This window comes from Corvus hawaiiensis, chromosome 10, assembly GCF_020740725.1.
Source record: "Corvus hawaiiensis isolate bCorHaw1 chromosome 10, bCorHaw1.pri.cur, whole genome shotgun sequence".
Lineage (NCBI taxonomy): Eukaryota > Metazoa > Chordata > Aves > Passeriformes > Corvidae > Corvus > Corvus hawaiiensis.
The window spans coordinates 5409714-5432314 of NC_063222.1; the positions used below are offsets into that span (position 1 = coordinate 5409714).

Genomic DNA, 22601 nt, shown 5'->3' on the forward strand with positions numbered 1-22601 from the left:
AAAAAAACCCTCAGTTTCCATAAAGTGTTTTTATTAAAAAAAAAAAAATTAAACAAAACCCCCTAATTTATTTCCAAGTCTAGGTTAAAACCTTCCGGCTGCATTACATACTGTGCCGGCTGTGGGACAGGAGGCGGTGGGCTGCTCTGCCAGCTGGCAGTGGGACCAGGCTTCCTGCTGCTGTGGGGACAGGTCCTGTGGAAACAGAACTGTCCCATGGCGGGGCCACCTCCACCTCCACAGCCCATGTCAGCGCTGATCTCGTGTCTGACAGAGCAGGGGTGCAAATACTCTCAGACCACAGCTCCAAGCCCTCCTGTCTGGGTTTCCCCTTGCCCTGCTCTTCCTGATAGTGGGGGCTGGCTTCTTCTCCTGCCCTGGGAAGGCAGGGCTGCTGTGCTTGCCAGGCAGCTGGAACAGGACCCGGCAGCCTTGGAGGAAAACAAGGCAAAGCTAGAGGTGGTGCAGGAGGGGAGCAGCACGCTGGCCAGCTGGTCGTGGCTTCACATTGTCCCTGCCACTTGCCTCTGCAGCTGTGCCTCCAGGCTGAGCACTATTACACTGCTCCCAGGGGGAAGGGGGTGGTGGCAGGAGCGCTGAAACTCCTGGGCTTGTCCTGCTCTGAGAGCATCTTCCAAGCTGCTGCTTGAGATGTGGCTGAGCAACAGAACTCTGTGATGCTTGGCAGGAGGGGAGGGCCTCCCCACCAGAATAATCCCATCTGCTGGGGACGTGAGGCTCTATACCATAACTGCGATATATCTCTGGTATGTGTTAATTTATAATATACACCGTGTACGTTAATACACAAATCTATGTTTAACTAGTGTTGTCATACAAACTCACAAAAACTAGGAACGTTTCTAAGCTACACTTTTTCTTTCCTTGCCTGCCCTGCTGCAGTGCTGTGTGCTGGTCCTCTCCTCCACGTACCCTGCAGCACTGGTGCCACAGGGAAGGCACACTCTGGGTGCAGTGCAAGGGGATGGCATGTGGGGCTGGCTTCCCCACCAAGCCTCTGCTGTGCCCTGCACTGGTGTGGAGGCAGCTACAAGTGTGGTGGTACCGGAATGCCTCAGCTGACTGACTTCACCCTACAGATCACGTTTAAAATTCTTTTTAGGTGCTCTATTGGTTTCTGAGTTGGAAATTTGGTTAAAACCAGGGCTTGTTTACAAAGCAAAGAAAAAAAGCAGGCAGTAGAAGCTGCCTCAGTTTCCCCTGCTAGAGCAGAGGAAACAGGAATGCTCCTCCACTGCCCATGCTCGCCTCACCACTCGGAGCTGCTCACCATTTCTAACTCATCTACAGAGGCTGCTCCTCAGAGCATATTTTGGGGGGCCAGATTTCAGGTGATGGCTAAGGCTTTTTGGTCTGCATTAAACTGTTTTATTTGAGGGTTATAGGTAATTTAGAACCTTGGATTACGAAAACGGATTGGTGCAGATGCTGTTGGCAAGGAGCTGGGCTGATCCCTGAGTGAAGCGGGGAGCCCGTCGCTTGTGCAGGGTGGCTGGGGGTGCTGAGCAGGGCTGGCCCCGTCAAGGGGCACTGGTGCTCAGCTCCTCAGGGGCAGAGAGAGGGCCAGCAAAGGCAGTGCTGGGCCAGCGGGGGGGAAAGGGAGCACTACTCAGTGTGCTGATCCAGCTGCGTGTCCCTAATGGGCTGGAGGAGAGGGAGAGGTTGACACCAGGCAGGAAGGCTCCCCTGCTGTGTTCAACCCAGTGAGCAGATCTGATCTTCCTGGTGTTCGAAAAGCCCTTAAGATGTGGAAAGACGAAGCTTCTACTGCTTTAAACCCTGTGGAGGAGCAGGAGGAAAATGAGCTGGTGTACACAGTCTGTCGGATGTCCCGCAGCTGGCCTCTTCCCACCCTGTGCACTAGTCTTGGGCTGAGAGAAGGGGACCTACTGTCTCCAGGACTCCAGCCTTTGCCTGGCCCTTTCTGTGCAGGAATCTCTTGTTCATGGAACTGCAGAGGCAGGGGGAAGCAGAGCATTGCCTCCTGCTTCTCCACCCCAGCCACAACCAGGAGCCCTCAGCCATAAGCCCTCACACCCTCTCAACACGGCAGTGTAAGCCAGGGTTGTACCCTGGCCTGCACCCATCTCCCCGACTCCCTGCATGGGAACTGCCCCTGCCTGCAGCTGAGCAAGGTGGAGCAGGTACTTACTTCTATGGCTTCTTCAGTGTGTGACTGTTGCTTGGCTTTCTGGAAGAGAAAGGAGGACAGCACCATCAGCCCCTTGGCCATTACTCACAGGCAAGCACACGGCACTGGGATCCAAGCCTTGGTCATATCTGTACCCCTCTACCAGTCCACCCCCCACCTCAGTGTCCCCGTGCATGTTGGGGAACACCAGCCAGGCACATGCTCCTGTCCAGGGTCACAGGAAGGCTGGCACACGCAGTGTGCTGCTGCTGGCTGTACCTGCTGCTTGTCCTCTCCGAACTGGTGCTCTCACAGCTCTCCTTGTAGCAGATATCCTGGTGTACCTTGTAGATTCTCCTGGACCTACACACACAGTGGAGACGTGAGTGTAGGGAACAAAAGGGAGAGATGTGCTTTGGTGAGTGTGAAGGGGAAGTCTGGGTGTTTCCCCTATTTCCTTCCAGGCTGCAGTAGCCAGCCTTGGCAGGAATGGGGCTCACAGCCTGCTGTGCCAGAGGACTGATCCCAGCCAGGCCTTTGTGCCTCCATCGCAGGGAGGCCGGGGGCAGAGCAGAAAGCCCCATGCCCTGGCGCTGCACCAGAGCTCCCCCAGCCCTCTGCTCGCAGATGGAGAGGCAGCCAGGAGCTGGATGGGATCTGCTGCTGTCTGGGGCTCACACACACCAAATCCAACCTTGCTGCCACGTCGGTGGGCAACACCAGTATGGAGCTGTCACTTCAGCAACACCCTGCCCTGACGCACAGCTGGGGGGTACCCACAGGGGCATGCCAGGCTGCTCAGCCTGCGCTGGGGAGGGGGAAACTGCCAGCTGGGGTTGGAGACGGCCTTGTGCTTGCTCTCCCTTCCCCAAAGCCGAGCTGCAGGGAGACATCCCCGGCTCAGAGCACAGGGGGAAGGGGGAAGCATAACCTGCAGGCAGTACTCACAGATAGTGGCAGGTGCCTCCTTCCCACACTGGGAATGACCTGGTTTCCGAGTACAGCCGCGTGCACGAGTGTGGCACCTTCTTGCAGGCTGCTTGGGGAATAGGAGAGGGGAGCTATCACTGAGCCCATCCCTGGCCCTGCCTGCCTGTGCCTTGTGGCAAGGGTCTGATGAGGCCCCCCTGGCTTCTTGGCCGTGCTGGAGGGCTGGCCTCAACAAAGCTGACCCACCAGTAGAAGCAGAGCCTCCAGCTTCACAGTGCCTATGTAACTCTCTGGGTAAGGCAGGGGCCTGGCTTGCCAGGCAGAGGCAGAGAGCTCAGTCAGGAGCAGGGACCAGACCTGCACTCATATCTCCTCAAATTAAGAGCAGAGCCCAGCCCCTCTCTCAGCTGCCGGCGTGACACAGATCTCTAGCAAAGCCTGGCATCGTGGGAGCCCCTGGGTGCTGGCAGGGTGTGCTGGGTGACCTACATCCTGGGGGACCTGTGACAGGGACAGCCACCAGCCTGGCACTGCAGGAGGCAGTCTGGCCCTCTGGAACAGCCTGGCACTCACCCAGCTGGCAGACCCGGCCCTTGAACCCTGGGCGGCAGGCACAGTGGTAGGACTCGTCATCTCTGGTACAGGTGCCTCCATTCCTGCAGGGATTCTTGGAGCAGTTCTGCCCCTCTCCTGCAAAACACGCTCGACCATCAGAGCCCGGGGCCACAGCACAGCCCTGCCAAGCCCCTGGCATTGCCAGGGTGCTCCCAGGAAGAGCAGGTGGGCAGGGGTGCCTGCCATGCCTCCAAGGAGGGCAGGCTGGTGCTGAGCACGTTGCCTGTGGGGCCAGGGCTGGGCTCCTGCTGCTGTGGGTCTCCCCTGGGACTTACTCTTGCTCTTTGCCTCACGCAGCTGCAGTGCCAGACTGTCCCAGCTGGACACCTCTGTGTTCTCCAGCTTCACTGGAGCCTCTGGCTCTGGACAATGAGAGGATTAAATGTCACCTTCCAGGCCAGAGCCAGACCCAAAGGCAGCCCCTCCAAGGGAATCCAGCCTGCCCAGGGCTTTGGGGCACTGGTCAGGCCTGAGGGAGGGCTTTAGCCCTTCCCAGTTGGCATCCCTAGAATTGGGGTGACACTCTCACTCCTCCTGGAAGGGTCTGGGACACAGAGTCCTGGGGAGGCAGGGGCAGAACCAGGATGTGCAGTGAGGCCAAGGACTGCCCTCAGGTGTGCCAGGTCCCTTCCCCACCCCATGGTGTGGGGTTCCCAGGTGGTCTAGGGTATCTTGGGCTGGCACTTGTACTCCCGGTCTTCTGAGGATGGAAAATGGGGGCTAGGTCTGGACTAGTGAAGGGTTTCTCACCCAGGCACCCTCGTCAGGTGTGAGGCTGTTCTTGACAGTGGGGGCTGAGGCTGCTGGGCAGGCAGGGACTACACTGGAGGGTTATGGAGCCACTGCTCAGGCTCCTGCTGCTGCTGGGAGGGAAGAAGGGCAGCAGTGCCACAGTCAGCATTGCCTCCCATCAGCAAGGGTCCTTCTCTGGGCTCCCCCAGCCAGTCACTCCTCTCCTCGGGCAGGGGTCTAACAAGCAGAGCAGATGTTTGCCTGCCCAGGGCCAGGTGAGAGGGCTCCACCCTCCTCTGTGGCTCCCCCAGTCCTACAGCAGCCTGCCGGGCTGCCACCTCAACTTGCAGGGAGGTGCAGGAGATGGCACTGGATGACAGGAGCAGGACACGAGGGCAGAAGAGCACTTACGCGTCTTCACAGTGATGGCTTTTCCCAGCGCAGTGCCAAACCTGGCGCTGATCCGCCCTCTGCCATCCACCAGCTCCGTGAACCTGGGACAGGAGAACCATAAGGGTATGGGGCACTGCGGGTTCCCCAGGCCCTGTGTGCTGGGGCTTATGGCAGCTGCATAAAGCATTCACTGGTGGCATCAGGCTCTGTGCAAGTCCCATGGGGGACCTGCTCACAGGGTAAGGGGCCTGCCCGGCTGAGAACCCCAGTGGATGGGCAAGAGGCTGCACCCCAGCAGGAGCACGGCTTGACCCTGCACACACCTGGACATGGAAACTGGGAAAAGGGGCTGGCTCAGCCTAGTGCTTGGGCCAAGTGCTAGTGGAAGAGCCAGGAGTGCTGAAGCAGTGCCTACCTGGGGGCTGGCGAGGGCTCCTCAGCTGTGTCGTGATCTGCTAGCAGGCGGAGCTCAGGCAGGAAAGCTGGGGGCAGCCTGTTCCGCAGAACCCGGGGGTGCCCAGCTTGGCTCCACCGCCTGTCTGGAGCCCCATCCCTTGGCACTGCAGACCAAAGGATGAGGCTTAGTGGGAGGCAGTGTGAGCCAGTAACCCACCTCCCAGCCAGTCCCATCATCCCGTCCCATCATCCCCAGGCTGCCAGGTGACACGAGGACACTCTTCACACACCGGGCATGTAAGTGCCCATCACCAAGCTGGAGCTCTGCATCCGCCCTTCGCTGACCCTACAAACCCCACCTCCCCTTCCAGTGGACCTGCATCTTGTCCCCACAGCCTGCTGCAGACACCCAGTGCTGGGGCAGCAAGGGCTCCTCACTCTGTTGGCCAACTGGTTTCCGCCCCCTGCCCCGCTTCCCTGTCATCCCATTGCCTCCCTTGTGCTGCAGCAATGCAGCAGAGCCCCGTGAGCACTCACAGGTGTTGACGTAGAGGTGGATGGGCTCGCTGTGCACCTGGCCCTGCTCCGTGTTCTGCACAGCTGTCAAGGATAGGTGGTACCGCTGCCCAGGCAGCAGATCCCGCACCGTGTAGGACACGAGTTTCCCGTTAGGCACGTAGCGGCTCTTGATGCTCTGAGCAGTGGTGACATTGATGATGTACCCGTCCATGGTGCCAAAGGGTGGCTGCTCCCACACCATGGACACAGAGGTGGCGGTGACGTGGGAGGCGGTGAGGTTTTGTGGGGGGAGAGGCCCTGTGGCAGGCAGGGGATGGGGAGGAAAGTGGTCAGAGCTGGTGTCCTTGAATGGCCACTGCCCTACTTGCTCACACCACCTTATAAGTGTGCCAGGGCCAGGGCCCCAGCTTGCCTGGCACTGCCCAGGCCAGCCCTGAGCCTGCTCCAGCCGTGAGATGTACTGCGAGGGGATGCTCAGTAATAGGTCCTTGCCAAGACAGACAAAGCCTCACTGCACCCTGGCACCCAGGTCAGCCCTCGCCTTCTGACGGCCAGATAGCAGGGGATGAATTGGGCCCATGCATGGGGCTGGGCTCATGCTGGTCTCAGAGACTGAACAACATTTGGCAGGGGAGGACATGCCAGTGTCTCTTTCCTGGCCTCCCCGGGCCTGCCTGCACACCTCCTACTTGCTGTGCTGGCCAGACAGTCTGGCAGCTCCCACACCGCTCCCTCCCCACAGCTTTCGTGCCAAGCCCCTGCACCTGCCAAGCTGGGATGGCAAAGGCAACCTCACTCACTTGTCCACACATGAAAAGGGGCTGTGGCCAGGCTCTCTGAGGGGTGGTCTTCCACTCCCAGGCCGCTCAGTGTCGTGACATGGATGATGTATCTCTCTCCTGGCTGCAGGTCCCTGTGGAGGGAAAAGATAGGGTGGGAAGGGGTAAGCGGGGCAACCTGAGGGAGCCAGTGCCCTGGCAGCCACCACCACCCCACTCACAGGAAGGTGTACTTGGCCACACTGCTGTTCAGCTCCACGGTGCGGCCTGCCAGGTCCCCCATCTGGCGGATGGAGACCCTCACCCTACTGACACTGGAATGCTGGAGTCGGTGGAGAGCCCACTGCACCGTGATGGCACTGGCAGTCACATTCGTGATCTCAAAGCCTTCCACCGGACGCGGTCCTGGCCGGAGCAAGCAGAGAGGACCACGGTCATTGTGAGTCATGCCATTCCTTCCCCATGCGCCCCCAAGGGGGGTCCTGCAGGCATCTCTGGATCACCTTCCCCAGTGGAACAGCTCAGTGCCGCCTCTCCCACTGAACTCATGCTCTCCTGTCCTCTCAGCCTCCAGGCAGGCAGGAGGCACGTCCATCTGCTCACCCACAGGGCCTTGTGCACCCCCGAGGCTGTTCCCTCTGCTCCAGCCCCCCACCACAGCTCCAAAGGGGCTGTAGTGCCCAGGCCTGGCCCTAACCACAGAATCATCAAGGTTGGAAGAGACCTAGAAGATCATCCAGTCCAACCATCCTCCCAGCACTGTCACTATAACCCCTAAACCACACCACCCAGCACCAGATCCAGATGCCTCCTGAACACCTCCACGGATGGTGACTCTACCACCTCCCTGGACATCCTATTCCAATGCTTGACCACCCGAAGAGAGAAAAATTTTTTACTACTATCTAATGTGAATCTCCCCGGTCTTGGCTTTAGGCCATTTCCTCTTGTCCTCTCTCTGCAGGCATGACAGAAGAAACCAGCCTCCACCACACTACAACCTCCTGTTGGGGAGTTTTGGAGAGCAATGAGGACCCTGAGCCTTCTCAAGGCTAAACAAACCCAGCTCCCTCAGCTGTTCCTCATAAGATATGTTTTCTAGACCCTTCACAAGCCTTGTTGCCCTTCTCTGGACATGCTCCAACGCCTCCATGTCCTTTTTAAAGTGAGGAGCCCAGAACTGAATGCAGTGCAGCCTCAACAATGCCGAGTGCAGAGGGATGATCACTTCCCTAGTCCTGCTGGCCACACTGCTCTTGATACAGGTCAAGATGCCATTGGCCTTCTTAGCCATTTGGGCATGCTGTTGGCTCATGTTCAGCCAGCTGTCAAACAGCATCCCCTAGGCTCTTTCTGTTGAAGAGCTCTTAAGCCACTCCTCCTCCAGCCTGGAGCTACAGGGGGGTTGCTGTGACCCAAGTGCAGGACCCAACACCTGGCCTTATTGAACATCATGCTGTTGTCCTTGGCCCTTTGATTGAGTGTGCCAAGGTCCCTCTGCAGAGCCTTTCTACCCTCAAACAGATCAACACTCCCATCCAACTTGGTATTGTCTACAAATTTACTGAGGATACACAAAATCCCTGGGTCCAAATCATCAGTAAATACATTTAACAGGACTGGCCCCAAACTGAGCCCTGGGGATCCCCACTAGTGACTGCTAAGTCCATGACACACTTCAGGTGGCCATACTGACCCCAGCATCCAGCCATGGCTTGAGGGGCCATGAGATGCTGTGCCCAGCACTGTGCTGCCATCTCCTCCCCTGGGCTTCACTTGGTCTCAGCCAACTGTGGGAGATGTGGCTCATGGGCTTTACCACCACCATTCTCCTCTCCTCAGAGGCCATCTTCTTTCCTATGTCCAATTCCCTCCATCCTGTTTGCATTTGATTTCCACACCTGCCTGCCCTAGAAAGTGGGATCACAGCTGCTCTGCCTGTCCATGCCCCAGAGGCATCACTGTGCCCCTTCCTCCACCCATGGAGCAGAGGTGCCTGACAGCCTCTGTCCTTGCTGGCATGTTCCCACACCAAGCCCAGCAGTATGGCAGGGTGACCGGCCCATGGGATTGCAGAAGCCCCGCTGCCTGCCTTGCATGGGGGCTCCTCATACTCTCCTGGGCACAGTGACAAGGAGCAGAACAGCGTGGCCCCAATGAACAGGATTCAGGAGCAGTCCCCGCTGCAATCTCCCTTACAGCCCCTGCACAGGGTGAGCCACAGGGTGTCAAGCCTTTTACTCACAGCAAAGAAAACAGCGATTCTCTGATTCTCAAGCACTTTCCAGAGGCCCCCAGCTGGATTTTAGGACCTGCACCAGCAAACCTGCCAGGTTTGACACCATGCTGGAGCTGGTGGCAGGCTGGAGGTGGCAGCACAAACCCTGGCACCTGCAGGGGCCGCGCACGCTCACGACCGTGATCCCCCTGGGGACGCTACTCACTAGTGCGCGTGGTAAGCATGACGGGCCTGCTGATATCATTCTTGTTGTTCACGTTGCGTTTGACTGAAAAGACAGAAATATTGTAGGCTCTGCCGGAGGTTAGTGCCCGCAATTGGTGGGCAGAACGACTTCGGTCCACAAAATCTGTCCTGCGGTAAGAGCCGTCGAGGGATACGTACGTCACGGCGTAGCCGTCAATGAGTTGCCTGGCAGCTGCGTCCTCAGGTGGGTGCCAAGAAATCAACACACCAGTGTCCTCCACCCTTTCCACCTTTAATGAGGTTGGTGGCAGCAATTCTTCAGGGTGTGTGCAAAAGCAAAGGGGAGAGGTAATGCCATGAATCTTTAGAGAACAGACCCCGTCAGCAAGCGGCAGAACAGCGGCGATAAGAGGACAAGGTCCTCGCTTGTCTCACTTGGCACACCTGGCAGGGGCTCTGTGGGTGTAAGCCACCCTGGCTCAGTGGGCACAGGAGGAGCCAAGGTGCCAGGAGCATTCCCTGGTATCACTGGTGGCCAAGCACTTGCCACTGCGGGATGGGGCGAGGGCTCCTGGGGAGGCCAGTGCCAAGAGGCTTCCCTCAGACGCCTCTGCCTCCCCTCCTGAGGGCATCCGAGGGATTGCCATTGCTGCAGGGGAAATCAGTCCCCCATGTCCTGGTGCCAAGCTCGGCACCTGCGGCAGCGACTCAGCATGCTAGCACCCACCCATGGCATTGGTGGGGCATGGGCTGCCACCCCCAAGGCGAGCCCCCAGCCCTGCCCGCCTCAAGGAGTGCCGCTGGTCCCGGATGGTGTTGAGCCCCTCGTGGGTGGTGGGCACTGCCAGGCAGGTGTCAAGCCCCACATCATGTCCTGGTGCCGCTGCTGAGGGCCTTTACCTTTTTCGCAGTTCTTGCCTGTGTAGCTGACTTTGCAGGTGCAGCTGTGGGTGCCATTGCTGGGCAGGCAGTAGCCTCTGCTCCCACAGGGGCTGGAGAAGCACGGGTCACTGGCTGTGGGAGAGGTGCCAGGTTTGGCAGTGTCAGCAGTGCCGCTGACCCCGGGGCCACCCTGCCCTGCCCTGCCTGCCTCACCTGTCTCACAGTGGTAGCCGAAGAAGCCCTCTGGGCACACACAGAGGTAGGAGCCCCCGTAGCTCTCACACTCCCCTCCGTTTCGGCAAGGGTCTGACTCACAGGCATCCACTTCTGAAGGTGGGAGAAGGCCGGTGGTGAGCATGCCAACAGCCAGCTCCCATGAGCGAGTGACAGTGACAGACCCCTGAGGGGGCAGCAGGGCAGATGTGTAGCCCAGGGTTTGGCACAGCTGGGCTGGACACTGAGTCCCCCACCGTGCACCATGGTGCCCAAATCCCCTCGAAGGGGTGGACAACTTGGAAAGGGAGTCCATCACTGTTGGACACCTCATTCCTTGTTCCCTCCCCATCAGAGCAGTTTCAGCTCTGCCCCCAAAACTACAGGCAAGGAGGTGCAACAGTGAGCAGCCAGGTGATGGCTTGGGGTCAAGGTATCCAAGACAGTGACCAGCCACCTGGCATGGTGCCAGCCCTGGCAGTGTCCTGGTGCCCACAGTCCAGCTTCCCACTGACCCAGGAAGAGAGAGCCCCTACCTGTCTCGCACTGGGTCCCCAGGAAGCCCTCGGGACAGTAGCAAGCAAAGGACCCAGGGAGGTCCTGGCAGGTCCCGCTGTTCTTGCAGGGCTCCGACTGGCACTCGTCAACATCTGGGGTCCGGCGGGAAGAAAGGCGCCAGCTCAGCACAGAGACAGCTGGTGGCTAGGGACAGGGGCTTGGACAGGCAGCGCTTCTCCCACAGGGCACGGACCCTCTCCCATGTCACTTGCTTCCCCAAGCCCAGTGGCAAGGAACATCCCTGCTCCTGGATGCCCACTGCCTCATGCCTGCCCCTGAAGCACGTGACATGGGGACATTCCTTCAGGGACACCTGGGGACAACTGGCAGTGCAGGGCTGTGCCAAGCGATCCATCCCTTAGGGTGCCTGTGTCATGTCCCCTCCTCTAACTTCCAACAGCCCACCTTCTCCTACCACTGTCCTCTGCCAGATCCCAGGGAACTGGACTGGAGCCACCTGCCAGAGTCCCACCACCTCCCACACTGCCCATTGTCCCCAGCCAGGAGCAGTGTCTCCCTGCTGGAAAATCCTACAGCTGGCTGGGAGTCCTAGAAGAGAAGCCCTTGCCTCAGGCTGATCCAAGCACACACAACTCCTGGTAACCTAGCTCCTGGCCATGGAGTTCACAACCCACTGGGCTTTTCCAAAGGCTGGAGTGTGACGAAGGGATTGTGACAGTCCTGGAGCATGCCTGGCATGGTCTCTTACCCAACTCGCAGTGGTAGCCGGTGTAACCTGGCTCACACAAGCACAGGAACGCAGAGACACGATCCTTGCACTGGCCACCGTTCAGGCAGGGCTGGGACTGGCACTCGTCGATCTCTAAAGGCATTTGAGCAAGGGAGAGACGAAGTGAGAGACATGAGCACGGGACAGGGATCCCAGGGGGGAAGGCAGCAGACAACTGGAGTACATATCCCGGGGTCACCAAACCATGCTCGTTGACTACAGCCCACCGGGATGGTGTCTCAGGGCTTGTCCACTCCCCAGCCCTCCTCACCATCACATTCGGGGGGGTCGCTCCAGACACCTGGCACACGGCAGACACGGGGATGGTTGTGCTGGCTGAGGATGTAGCCCAGCTCACACTGGTATTCAGCCAGTGAGCCCACCTTGGTGGAGTTGAAAGAAGCCTGGGCATGCTTCACCTCACTGGGGATGCCACAATCGACCTCTGGGGAGAGACAGGGAATGAATGGGACCCACAGAGGCGCCCAAGTCCCCAGCTGGAAGAGGAAGCACAAGGCCCTTACCAAACTGGCAATGCTTCCCCACATAGCCCACGGAGCAGGTGCAAGCATAGCCCCCGCTGAGGTCCTCGCAGGTAGCCCCATTCTCGCAGGGGCTAAGAAAGCAAGGGGAGGGCACTGGAAGAAGAGCAGAGCAAAGAATGAAACCAGAGCCAGCCCCCTTTCCCCTTCCAGCAGGGCACAAGAAGAGTTGCAGGGAAAGGGGCTCAAAGCAAGCATCGAGCTCTTGACAGCCAGGCCCATCATCCCCCAGGTAAGCCCTCCTCAAACCTACCGATCTCGCAGTGCCGGCCGGTGTAGCCTGGGGGACAGTCACACTTGTACTTGCCGATGTAGTGGAAACAGGTGCCTCCATTCTGGCAGGGCCCCGATGCACAAGGGTCCGGCTTACCTGGGGGCACAAGGCGGGCGTGAGCCTGGTGGGGCAGCTGCCACCTGTCCTCCCTGTGGGGGCGGGGGCTGTACCGATCTCGCAGTGCTTGCCGGTGAAGCGGTAGGGGCAGGTGCAGTGGTACTCGCCATCCGCCTCCCTGCAGGTGCCCCCGTTGCGGCAGGGCCCCGTGCTGCAGAGCCGAGGCTTGGCTGCAGAGAGAGCGCCCAGAGCGGGGTCACCCAGAGCTGCTGCCTCCCACCAGCACCCCACCAAACCCCTCACTGCAGGAAGGCTGACTGCATCCTGGGCACAGCAACACCACAAAAATTACACTGAAGATGTGTGCTGGGGCCTTGGGGGCCCACAGGTGCGTGATGCTGGGAGGAAGCTGGCTACTCCCAAGGGCAGAAGCTGTGGCATGTAAAGAAAAAACACCAACACTGATGGTGTTGTACGGGAAACAACTGGATCTGCTGCTGCAGGGTGGGTGTCATGAAGGGAGTCATGCAATCCCTCACTTTACCCTGTAGGATGGGATGGGAAAACCTGCACCAACTTCCAGCTCTGCGAGTAACTGTTCATCTCCCCAAAAGGTCCAAGCCCTTCTCCCAACCTCTGCCAGGTGCTGGGGCCACAGGTGCTGGGGAGCACTGTGGAGGTACCTTTCTCGCAGTGCATGCCAAGGAAGTCTTGAGGACACTCGCAGATGTACGAGTCATCATGAACCTTGCAGGACCCCCCATTCAAGCAGGGCTCTGAGTCGCAGGGGGATGGCATCGCTGCAGAGCCAAACACAGGGCATCACCGAGGACATATGGCCAGGGGCACAAGGGCAGCTTCCCTGCTGGTGAGGGTGCCCCCCTGCTCATCCCCACCCTAGAGCTGTTCCCACATCCCCGTGGAGTCTTACTGTGGTTGGTGCCATAGTTGGTGTGGCAGACACAGAGGTAGCTCCCACCATACTCCATGCAGTACCCACCGTCCGGGCACTGCGTGTTCATGTTGCACGGTGTCGTGGTGACTTCTGCAAACACACGGCCAGTGCCGGGTCCCTCAGCCAGCGGCAGGAGGACACCCACATGGAAACAGCAGTCTCCTAACTTTGCAGGGTCCAATGAGACAGGACAGACCCTCTGGCACAGACAGTGCAAATGGCAATGCCCAGCCTGGATGCTCAGTGAGCTTCAGCAAGGGAACGCACAAAGGCTGCTACTCCCTCCCCACCCATGGGAGCTGGGCTGAGGCAGAGGCTGGGATAGGCACAGCTCAAAGGGGGCGTGATGGAGATGGAAGCATTGCCATCTCGCCAGGTGACAATATTTCCAGGCTCAAATTCAGTGTGTGCCCCTGGCATTGTGCTAGCCTCAGGCACTGGCAGTGTCTCCTTGCTGGCCCACAGACTGCCTGACTCAAGCACCCCAGAGGGAATGAACACAGTAGGCAAGAAGCTTTCACCTACCAAATTCACAGAGGAGACCAAAAAAGCCAGGAAGGCACTGGCAGACAGTGACGTTCCCCTCCAGACAACTGCCCCCATTACGACACTCACAGCCCTCAGAGAGCTCTGCAAGAGAGGAAACAGGAGCTTCTCAGGACCTTTCCTGCTTGTGGGCTGGGACAGACAGGCAGCCTTGCCAGATGCCACTCACAGGGGAAGCTCAGGTGGGCAGCAGCCCTGAGGCCCTCAGACACACAGACACAGCCTCCTTCAGCAGGACAGACCCTCTGTTCAATCTCAGAGCCCTGAACAGGCTCTCTGGGGCTGCTGCTTCTCCCTGTCATGAGCATGAATGCTCCCCTTGAGGTGCTGCACCCCACTAGCGAGTCCCCTGGGTTGGTACTCACGGTCTCGACAGTCCTGTCCAGTGTAGCCCTCCTGGCACTCACAGACATAGCCCCGCTCCGTCTCCAGACAGCTGCCTGCATTCTGGCATGGGTGGGAAAGGCAAGCACCAGGCATGCGGGGCCCTCCTGTGGGGAATAGGGAGCCTGAGCGGGAGGGGTCAGTCTGGGGCTGGAACATCCTCTGTCCTCGGGATTCTGCTGGAGGTCCCAGCACGGTCAAGCAGCCCCATAGGAAGGTTTTCCCTCCTGGCAGCACCATGGCCCCTCCACACATGCTGCCCACCAGTTTCAGCAGTGTCTATGACTGACACAGCCCCTTTCCAGCCATTTGCCCAATCCTGCCCAGTGCCCCTGACTGCAGTTCCCATGCCAGGCTGGTCAAGGCACAACCTCACGCACCATACTGGCAGTTGTTGCCGTAATAACCCGGGGAGCAGGTGCAGATATAGCGGCCAGGGCGGATGTAATTGCACGTCTGCCGGTTCTGGCAACTCCGATCCTCGCAGGAAGATGAATCTGGTAAGGGGAAAGCAAGGAAGTGAGCATGAGGAAAACCTGGGCCTGGGAGAGAGGCCACGATGGCCAGCAGAACACGGGGGACACAGTCCCTGGCGTGGGTCATCCTGGGGCACAGGCACCTGTCTCGCAGCGCTGTCCCACAAAGGGCTCCAGGCACACACAGGTGTAGTTATCGACCAGGTCAATGCAGTGCCCGCCATTCAGGCACGGGCTGGACTCACATTCGTTCACCTCTGCAAGGGGAGGCCAGGAAAGGTGGTCAGGTCATGTGTGGGCACAGCCAGCTCACCTGGTGCCTCCCAGCCTGGATGATGCTCAGGAGGGTGAAGGCGACAGACAGAAAAAATAGGTTCCACTGGCAATTCCAAGCATTTCCCTCCCAAAACTACATGCAGGAATGAAGCTGACGGGGAAGGAAGCTTGCCAAGGTATGAAATGTCACCATCTCCACCCCACACCTGTTTCTGTCACCCACCTGTTTGGCAGTCCACCCCCGTGTACCCCGACTGGCACAAGCATGCCGCTGTCCTGTTCTCCACCTGGCAACTCCCACCATTCTGGCACACCCTGCTCTCACATGGTGATTCTGCTGCAGAAGAATATCAAAAAAAAGAGGGGAAGGGGTGTCAGCCTAGGTGCAGGACCAGCACATGGCACCCTCTACACGTGGTGATACCAGGCCTAGGCAGAGCACAGATGGGAGCCACCCATGCACCTTCTGTAAGGAGACAGTGGCCATGTCCCCAGTCATGACTGTGCCCAAAACCTGTCCTTAGGCAGCTCAGCTCTTTCATCCCCCTGCGCCTCCTGGATGTCAGTGTGCTGTGCTGGGCATTTCTCCTTCCCTTCCTTCCTCCCCCCCGAGTCAACTCCCTTCTCGCCTTTTCCACTGGCGCGGCAGCTTGCTGGGAGCCAAACGCTTTGGCGGCACTTCCACTGGCAGGCAGAGGCCAGAAGCGGGGGAAACCTGTAACCATGGCCCCTGCCAGGGACTGGGAGGGTCTCCCCTGGCTTTGAAGAGCTTGGGACCAGAGCATCACCTGCAAAAGCAGGGCCTGCAAGGCTTGTTTGAGCACTGGCTGCCAGCTTTTCTGGCTAAGGGAGTGGTGGTGGAAGAGTGCTGGCAGCAATGCTGAGCAAAGCCCTCAGAAGAGTCAGCAGCAGGAAAGGCTCATGGCCAGAGAAAAGCTTCTTTTGCCTGAAGCAAGCTGAAATCCAAGTTGGCTGTCACAAACTGCTAGAGCCCAGCAGCTACCGCAGGAGCCCTGGTCTGGAGAGCCCTCCCAAGAGCAGAAGTGCCCCCCAAGCCTGGGGTCTCTGCTTTTCAAGTGCTGTACTGCTCACCGCTTTCACAGTTGTTGCCTCTGAAGCCTGGCGGACACCTGCAGGTGAAGCTGCCGGCACCGTTGAGGCAGGTGGCTCCGTTCTGACACGGGTGGGAGAGGCACTCGTCCACATCTGAAACAGAGCCCCGGGTGGGGACAGGAGCTCAGGGCAGGGACAGACAGACTGCCAGCACGCAGCAGTGACACTGGGAGCGAGACCTGCTCCCTGCAGCAAAGCGCTCACCAACATGGCACCTCTTCCCGGTAAAACCAGCCAGGCAGGAACAGGTGTAGGAGGGGTTCCCTGTGATGCAGTCCTCGATACACTTCCCCCCATTCAGGCAGGGCCGCAGCGTCAGGCAGACAGAGGCTGTGGGAACAGGCAGTGGCCCCTGTCAGCCCCCACCCTGGCAGGGCTCACCTGCCACCTTCCAGCCACACCAGTGCTAGGGTCTTTCCCTGCACCCGCCCGGCTCCCTGGGGTGCTTGGGGAGCCCACGGGGCTGCCTGCCTGATGGTGGGGCAGGGTCTGCTCCTTGCAGGCTCCCCTGGGACAGGGGGCAGTTTTACTCCTCCCGTGCAAGGGGGAGAGGCTGCACAGGTCTGCAGCCTGGCTGCAGGGAGAAGGTCTGCTCCACTGGCTGGGGGGACATGGACGTGCCCTCACTTATCATTCAGGGCAGAGGGAAAGGAGACAGGAGAGCCCATGTACAGAAAATCCACCGATAACGCAAGACACACAGATCACGAGTGGGAAAACATGGCCAGGGGGAAGTGGGGATGAGGAACAGCTCTGTGGGGGATGTGCCAGGACCCCTGGAGTAGGGAGCATGGACCAAGCCCTGGCAACCTAGCCCCACACGGCAGGCTGGCACTCAGCAGCTCTCCACATGGCTCAGCCCAATGTGGTGGGACTGACAGACATATGCACCCCTCAAGGGTGCTGGTCCTTTATGCCCTGCTTGGCAGTGGGCTGGCAGGGTCCCAACTGTGCACATCACCTCCTCCCCAGCCTCCCTCATCACTCCCCGCAGGCTCCTTTAAACTAAGAACTCTTCCTCCCCTTCCCATTTGCTCTCCCAGCCCATTCCCAGCCCCAGGGCAACCAGGGGTGCCATCCCCAACCACAGCCGGTGCTGAAGACAGTCCCCGCATAGCTGCCTCCCCTCCCTCCCCAAAGCCCTTCCAGATATCTCTTCCACCCCGCGGAGGTGGGGGTTGAGGCAGGGAAAGATGGGGCTGGAGAACAGTGTGGGGTTGGGTTGGGAGTTAAGTAAACCTAACTGCTGTCCTCTTACTTGTATTGCTGCAGCCCCCCACTTGCACCTGGGCATCATCGATTCTGAACACCCAGCGCCCGGGGATACCCACATTTGTCGTCATCTCCACGTCAGCGATGTCATCAGTGCGGGATCCGGGAATGTTGAAGTAGCGCTTTCCATCACCAGCGTTAAAACCTGCCTGGAAGGACAAAGGCAGAGAGTACAGAGACGTCACCAGTCCATGGAGGAAGGCAGCTGGAGCATCTGTACTCATCTCTCCTGTCACGTGGTACCACTGGTGGCACCGCTCAGACCAACTTTCCCCTTCCACATGCCACAGGCCAGCGCTTGGCCCTGTCCACATGACAGGACAACAGGGTGAAGTGGACGCTTGGCCTGCTCAGTCCCTTCCTGAGAATTCAAATCCCATTCACTTCCTCTCCACCTGCAGCATCCTGCCTGCTGCAGGCTGGCAAGCAGGGAGCCAAGCATGGATCAACTGTCAGTAAATTCACACATCTGAGTGGGTACTGGGGTTTTTGTGGGTGTGGGTGTTGGCTTTTCTTCCCTTTAACACAACAACACACACAGGGATGAAATAAAACTACAAGCAAAAGCTGTGCTAGCTGTGGCAGCTGCTCTTAAAGGCTGAGGTTAGGAAGGAAAAGGGACTATGAAGCAGCAGCCAAGGCAAAGACCTGTGGTTTCAGGATAACAAAGCCCCCTGTATGGTCTCAGCTTTGGGAGCCAGAGCGCACACAGATATTTAAGAACTCTGAAGAAGAAAAAAAAAAAAACAAGCAGGGGGAAGTTTTCCACCTCCAAGAAACCCAAACAGGAGCAATGATCTGACAAGGGGGATGTGCTACCCAGGCACCCCAGGGGCCACATTCACCACTTACCTGTGCTGCGATGCCACCAAGCCCAGCAAAGTCCCCCCCACTGCTGGCGTGCATACCCGTGGTCCAGGTGATGGACTCATAGTTAAAGATGGTGAAGGAAAGCTTGCCATCCGTGATGAGGACAATCTGGAAAGTGTTCACCTGTAGCAGGGGAGGGGAGGAAAGCAGTGAGGGATGATGAACCAGTCATAAAATGAAGTGACAGAAACTACATTAGCAAAGGGGTGTTTCCTTGAACCCCAGTCCTCCTCCGAGACCAAGGGCATTAGAGTTTAATTATTTTTAATCTTAACTTGTTGTGATCCTGAGCTAGAACAGCTCGCTTCTCATCCCAGAGGAATGGGAAAAATGGGGGAAAATATGGATATTGAGCATCTGGAAGGCAAAAGGTGCCTCACTTTTGCCCAAGAAGGCTGACGATGTAAAGCCTCCACATGGCACAAAAAGGAGGGTTTGGTATTGCCAGCCCACTACTGCTCTGTCACAGCGAGGTATCGTGATGGAGCTGTCATGGTCCACTTAGCCCTGCTGACAGCTCCGTGCCACAGGTGGCAGGTCTGGCACCACACTGAAGGCACACAGGTGGGGTGGCTGCTTTGCCTCAGCTACTCACTGGTGAAAATGAGCTGCCTCCAAAGAAGGTGACTCGGTACCAGGTTGCAATGAAGACCCACTGTGCAGAAAACCCTGGGAACTCAGGGAAATACTGGGCAATGTCCCTGCTTGCTCTCTCCAGGATGGGCTGCTCGGTGCTCTCCCGGTAATATATATCGCCCGCCCGCCGATTATCCACATCTGCCCAGAAAGCAGCAACCACACGCCGGTCCTTGGAGATGGGGAAGGCCACTGGCGTGAACTGGGAGACCTCCTTCAGGAATGAGATGATCCCATTGTTGTTTACCTGCAGAGAGGAAGGGAAAGAAACGGGTGGCCACAGTTGACTCCTGCTGCCAGCAGGAATCCATGTTTTAGAGGCGCTTTCCATTTCATCTTTCTCTCCCCCTCTCCTTTCCACAAATATTGGAGCGCTTCCCCTTCCTGTCCTTAGAAGCAGAGACGTGCCTCAGCACCCACAACACCCACAGCCCCCTGCCCCAGCCGCCTGCTCACTGGAGCGCGGCTGCGGGCAACTGCCCGAACAAACCCAGCCCTGTTCTCCGGGCCAGGGGAAGGGGAACAGCTGCAAAAACTGCAGGAGCCCTGCGCATAAAACAAACAGTGCCCGGTGTGTGGGGCCAGCTCACGGCACTGCTCTTGGCAGGGGTGAGGGCCTGAGCTCGCTCCCTAGTCTCATGGCTTACAGGCAGCCCATGGGGCTGGACCCTCCTGGCAGGGGGCTGTGGGCACTGGCCCATGTGGGCACTGGCCCAGGGTGGGAGGAGCCTTGCTGGGCAGCAATCCATCCACCGGCATGCACAGCACTCCGAGTGAGCCAACGGGCTCTTGATCCTCAGATGACCAAGTGCCACCACCCCATGCAAAGCCCCGGTGCTTCAGCAGGCTGTTCTCATTAAAGGGGGGAGACACCAGACCCCCAGGGTGAGATACTTCAAGCTGTTCCTCAGCACTAACTAATTGGGGCAATTAGGGTTCTGGGATGCCTGGCTCATGGATGCATGGCAGAGGCAGCCACAGCCCAGGGAAGGAAACTGGAAATAGTGGATATTGCTGCCTGGCATGCTGCCTCCCGACTTGGGAAAGCAGTGGGAATGAGGAAGGTGAAGAAACCCCCTGCCTGCCTGAACAGGCTGGATGAGGCAGGGATCAAACGGAAATGTTCTCATCCTGAGCTCCCAGATTTCCAGGAGAACACCCTGCCAGCAGTCTGCCACACTGCCACAGCTGGCAGTCCAGTCAGCTCCAAGCCATTCTGTTCCCCAGCCCACAAGCAACAGTGGGACAGCCAGGAACACACAGCCTCCAGCCAAGCTCTCCAGTGTGCAATGTCTCCCTCTGGCAAGCCCCTGGGCTGCAGGATGGAAAAGGGGGCCTGGTGCAGGCAAGAGGCTCTCAACTAGAGAGAGCAGCTCTGGCACGCAGGCAGGCCGTGGTGTCACACTCGTGTGCCAAAAAGGAGCTGGGAGCCAGCATCCCCAGGAGCCATGTGGAAGCCAGAATGCCTTCACCCCAGCTGCGAGTACAGCCAGGCATGGGGGCTGAGCTGTGATGGCCTTGTGCAGTCCCTGGGGGAGGTCCCCAGTCCCTGAGGAGGGTTCATAGCCCCTCCATTTGAGCACAGGGCAGTCCCTACTGTGACTAAGGGAAAGAGGATTCTGTTTTCCCAAAGCCTCCGTAACCCCACTGTGTCCGCAGAGGAACATTCTTCCCTTGATTAAAGCAAGATGGGAGAGAACCAGAGCCAAGAAGGGCTTTTTTTGTTGTTGCTGGTTTTTGTGAAGGAGGAGGGGGGTGGTTGGAGGCAGCCCTTGAGAATAGAGGTTTCCAGGTGAACCCAGCCCTGTGCCAGTCCCCCTGGACAGCAGCTCCCTGGGGAAGAGGGCCCCTGCCACATGGACTTCTGTGCTGGGGGCAGGCAAACTGCAGAGCTGTGGGGTCTCAGCTCAGGGAAGGGGGATGTACTGTCCTCTGATCCCTGCAGCCTCCCCAAGACCTAGAGCTACACTGTGGATCCTCTATGGGACGATTACCTGGCTTCTCCCAGCCTCTTCTATCCTTCCACGGTGGCTCAAGCCCCAAGTCCAGATCCCTCCCACCCAATGGCAGGGCTGGAGCTTTGATCAGGGGAAAAACACGACCAGGTAGGACCAAGGACCCTCTGCCCTGAGCCAAGGCAGTGGAATGGTACATGAGCCCAGCTCCGGGGTGGCATGCTCAGCCCTCTCCTCCACCAGCTGGGTCTGGGTCATCACTACGTCCAGAGCAAACCAGGGAGAAGGGATCAGGAAGCTGAAGGATTCACTGTGCCAGGTGGAAACCGGCACGGGGGGCCCAAATCTCACTCCTGGATGCAAGACAGCACCACCCAAAAGACTCCATGGACAACCAGGCGCTCGGGGTTGCCCCTTTGGCCACAGCTACCGGGGACATGATGGCCAGGCATGACCCGATTTCTCTGGCCACAGTCCCCTCCCAGTGGCTTAGGGGTTGCAAGGGAGTGTGTTACCAGTAGTCCCAGCAGCACAGTGGGTGCAGGGAAAGGCAAGTGAATCGGATGTGCTGAGTGGGCAGCCTAAAGTGCAGCTGTCTTTATTCTGCATCACACTCAGAGCCCCACCAACACCCCGCTCCCTGCAGCAAGGGCCACCAGCCAGAGGCCACCATGCTAGGGCTGCAGCACCGACGCTGAGCTCTTGCCCACCAGATTTATCCAACTGCCTGCTGCTGGGATCCCCCAGCATGTCACCAGGCCAGTCCCACAAGGTGTGGGTATGCAGCTACTGCAGGCTCCAGCCAGGGCTAAGTCCAGGCTCCCCACCGTGGGTGAGCACTTCACCCAGCATTCCCAAGGCAGTGGGGTCAGGATCCTCGCTGGTGACCCCCACACCGAGCCACGGGTCCAACATGCTTCCCAGGCCTGGGGCCCACTGCACCATCCTCAGCACACTGCTATTCCTCTGACATTTCCAGTTAAGTGGGGACCACCTGACGGCCCCCAAGGAAACTCAGATTCATCCAAGCAGGACAGGAAAGTGGCAATAAGAGGAAGGGAAGAAGAGGAAAGAAACAGAAAACAGGGAATAAGAGGGAGGGAAAAAGAGGAAATAAGAGGGAGCGAATAGGAGCAAATAAGCACAAATAAGCGGAAATTACTCACGTAGAGGCCGGTGTGCCCCGCACCAAAGAAGGGGAAGGGGATGGAGAGGGGCCGGAGCTCGGAGCCACCGTCGTCCTGCTTCCGCGTGGCGGCGTCGCCCTGGGCCGGCCCGAAGGGGTAGAAGTCCCCCAGCGGCACCTCGCCACCGGCCCACAGCCACTCGCCCAGTGCCACCAGCACGGCCCAGCCTGCCAGGACCCGCATGGCCGCCGGCAACGCCGCTCGCCTCTCACGGGGGCACCAGCCACGGAAGCATGGCGGGGGCGGGGCGGGGCAGGGCAGGGCGAGGCGGGGCGAGGCGGGGCAGGGCAGGACGCCCGCTGAGGGGCACGGGGCTGCTGCCCGGAGCCGAGCGCTGGGGCCGAACGCCCGGAGCGAAGCAGAGGCCCCTCAGCTCCGCCGCCGCCGCGCGCCCGCACCCTGCCGGCCGCGCCCCCGCCGCTCATTTGCATATTCCGGGTGTGGCCAGCCAATGGGCGCGCGGCGCGCCGGGGGCGGGGCGCGCGGGAGGAGCGCGAGCGGTGGGGGGTCCCCCGCGCGCACGGAGCCCCCCCCCCGCTCTCCCGGGCGAGCCCACGCGTGGCCACCGAGCCCCCTCCGTGCCCAGCCGCTCTCCCCAGCGGGGCTCAGCGGGCTCCTCCGCTCCCTTAAAGCAGAGGACTGGATGAGAGAAAAACCTGTGTCATTTCCTTTTTCTTTCCTGTTTTTTTTTGGCTATTTTTCTTTTTTTGCTCCCCATCCCCGCCCCCCCCCCC

The 22601-nt window shown here is 59.0% G+C and overlaps 1 protein-coding gene across 9 annotated transcripts; it reads right to left on the reverse strand.

The window, feature by feature from the left end:
- Positions 1 to 14: 14 nt before the first annotated feature.
- SNED1 (sushi, nidogen and EGF like domains 1) lies at positions 15 to 22234 on the reverse strand. 9 transcript variants are annotated; one of them, XM_048314179.1, is made up of 33 exons: positions 21847 to 22234; positions 18685 to 18972; positions 18072 to 18212; positions 17206 to 17368; positions 16152 to 16277; positions 15927 to 16040; positions 15058 to 15168; positions 14702 to 14815; positions 14463 to 14579; positions 14064 to 14189; positions 13678 to 13782; positions 13129 to 13242; positions 12881 to 12997; positions 12311 to 12427; positions 12120 to 12236; positions 11849 to 11962; positions 11596 to 11769; positions 11304 to 11417; positions 10573 to 10686; positions 10037 to 10150; positions 9842 to 9955; positions 8961 to 9257; positions 6738 to 6921; positions 6538 to 6650; positions 5756 to 6034; positions 5238 to 5382; positions 4841 to 4923; positions 3973 to 4059; positions 3656 to 3772; positions 3101 to 3188; positions 2432 to 2515; positions 2174 to 2212; positions 15 to 1800 (listed from the first exon to the last, which is right to left on the reverse strand). In XM_048314179.1, exons 1-32 carry the CDS (start codon positions 22048 to 22050, stop codon positions 2176 to 2178), a joined length of 4332 nt encoding a protein of 1443 aa, XP_048170136.1. In that variant the 5' UTR covers positions 22051 to 22234; the 3' UTR covers positions 15 to 1800; positions 2174 to 2175. The 9 variants fall into 9 exon arrangements, with proteins under 9 accessions (XP_048170136.1, XP_048170135.1, XP_048170141.1 ...); XM_048314178.1 differs by having other exon boundaries at positions 15058 to 15171; XM_048314184.1 differs by lacking the exon at positions 12311 to 12427 and having other exon boundaries at positions 15058 to 15171.
- Between the last annotated feature and the right edge of the window lie 367 nt (positions 22235 to 22601).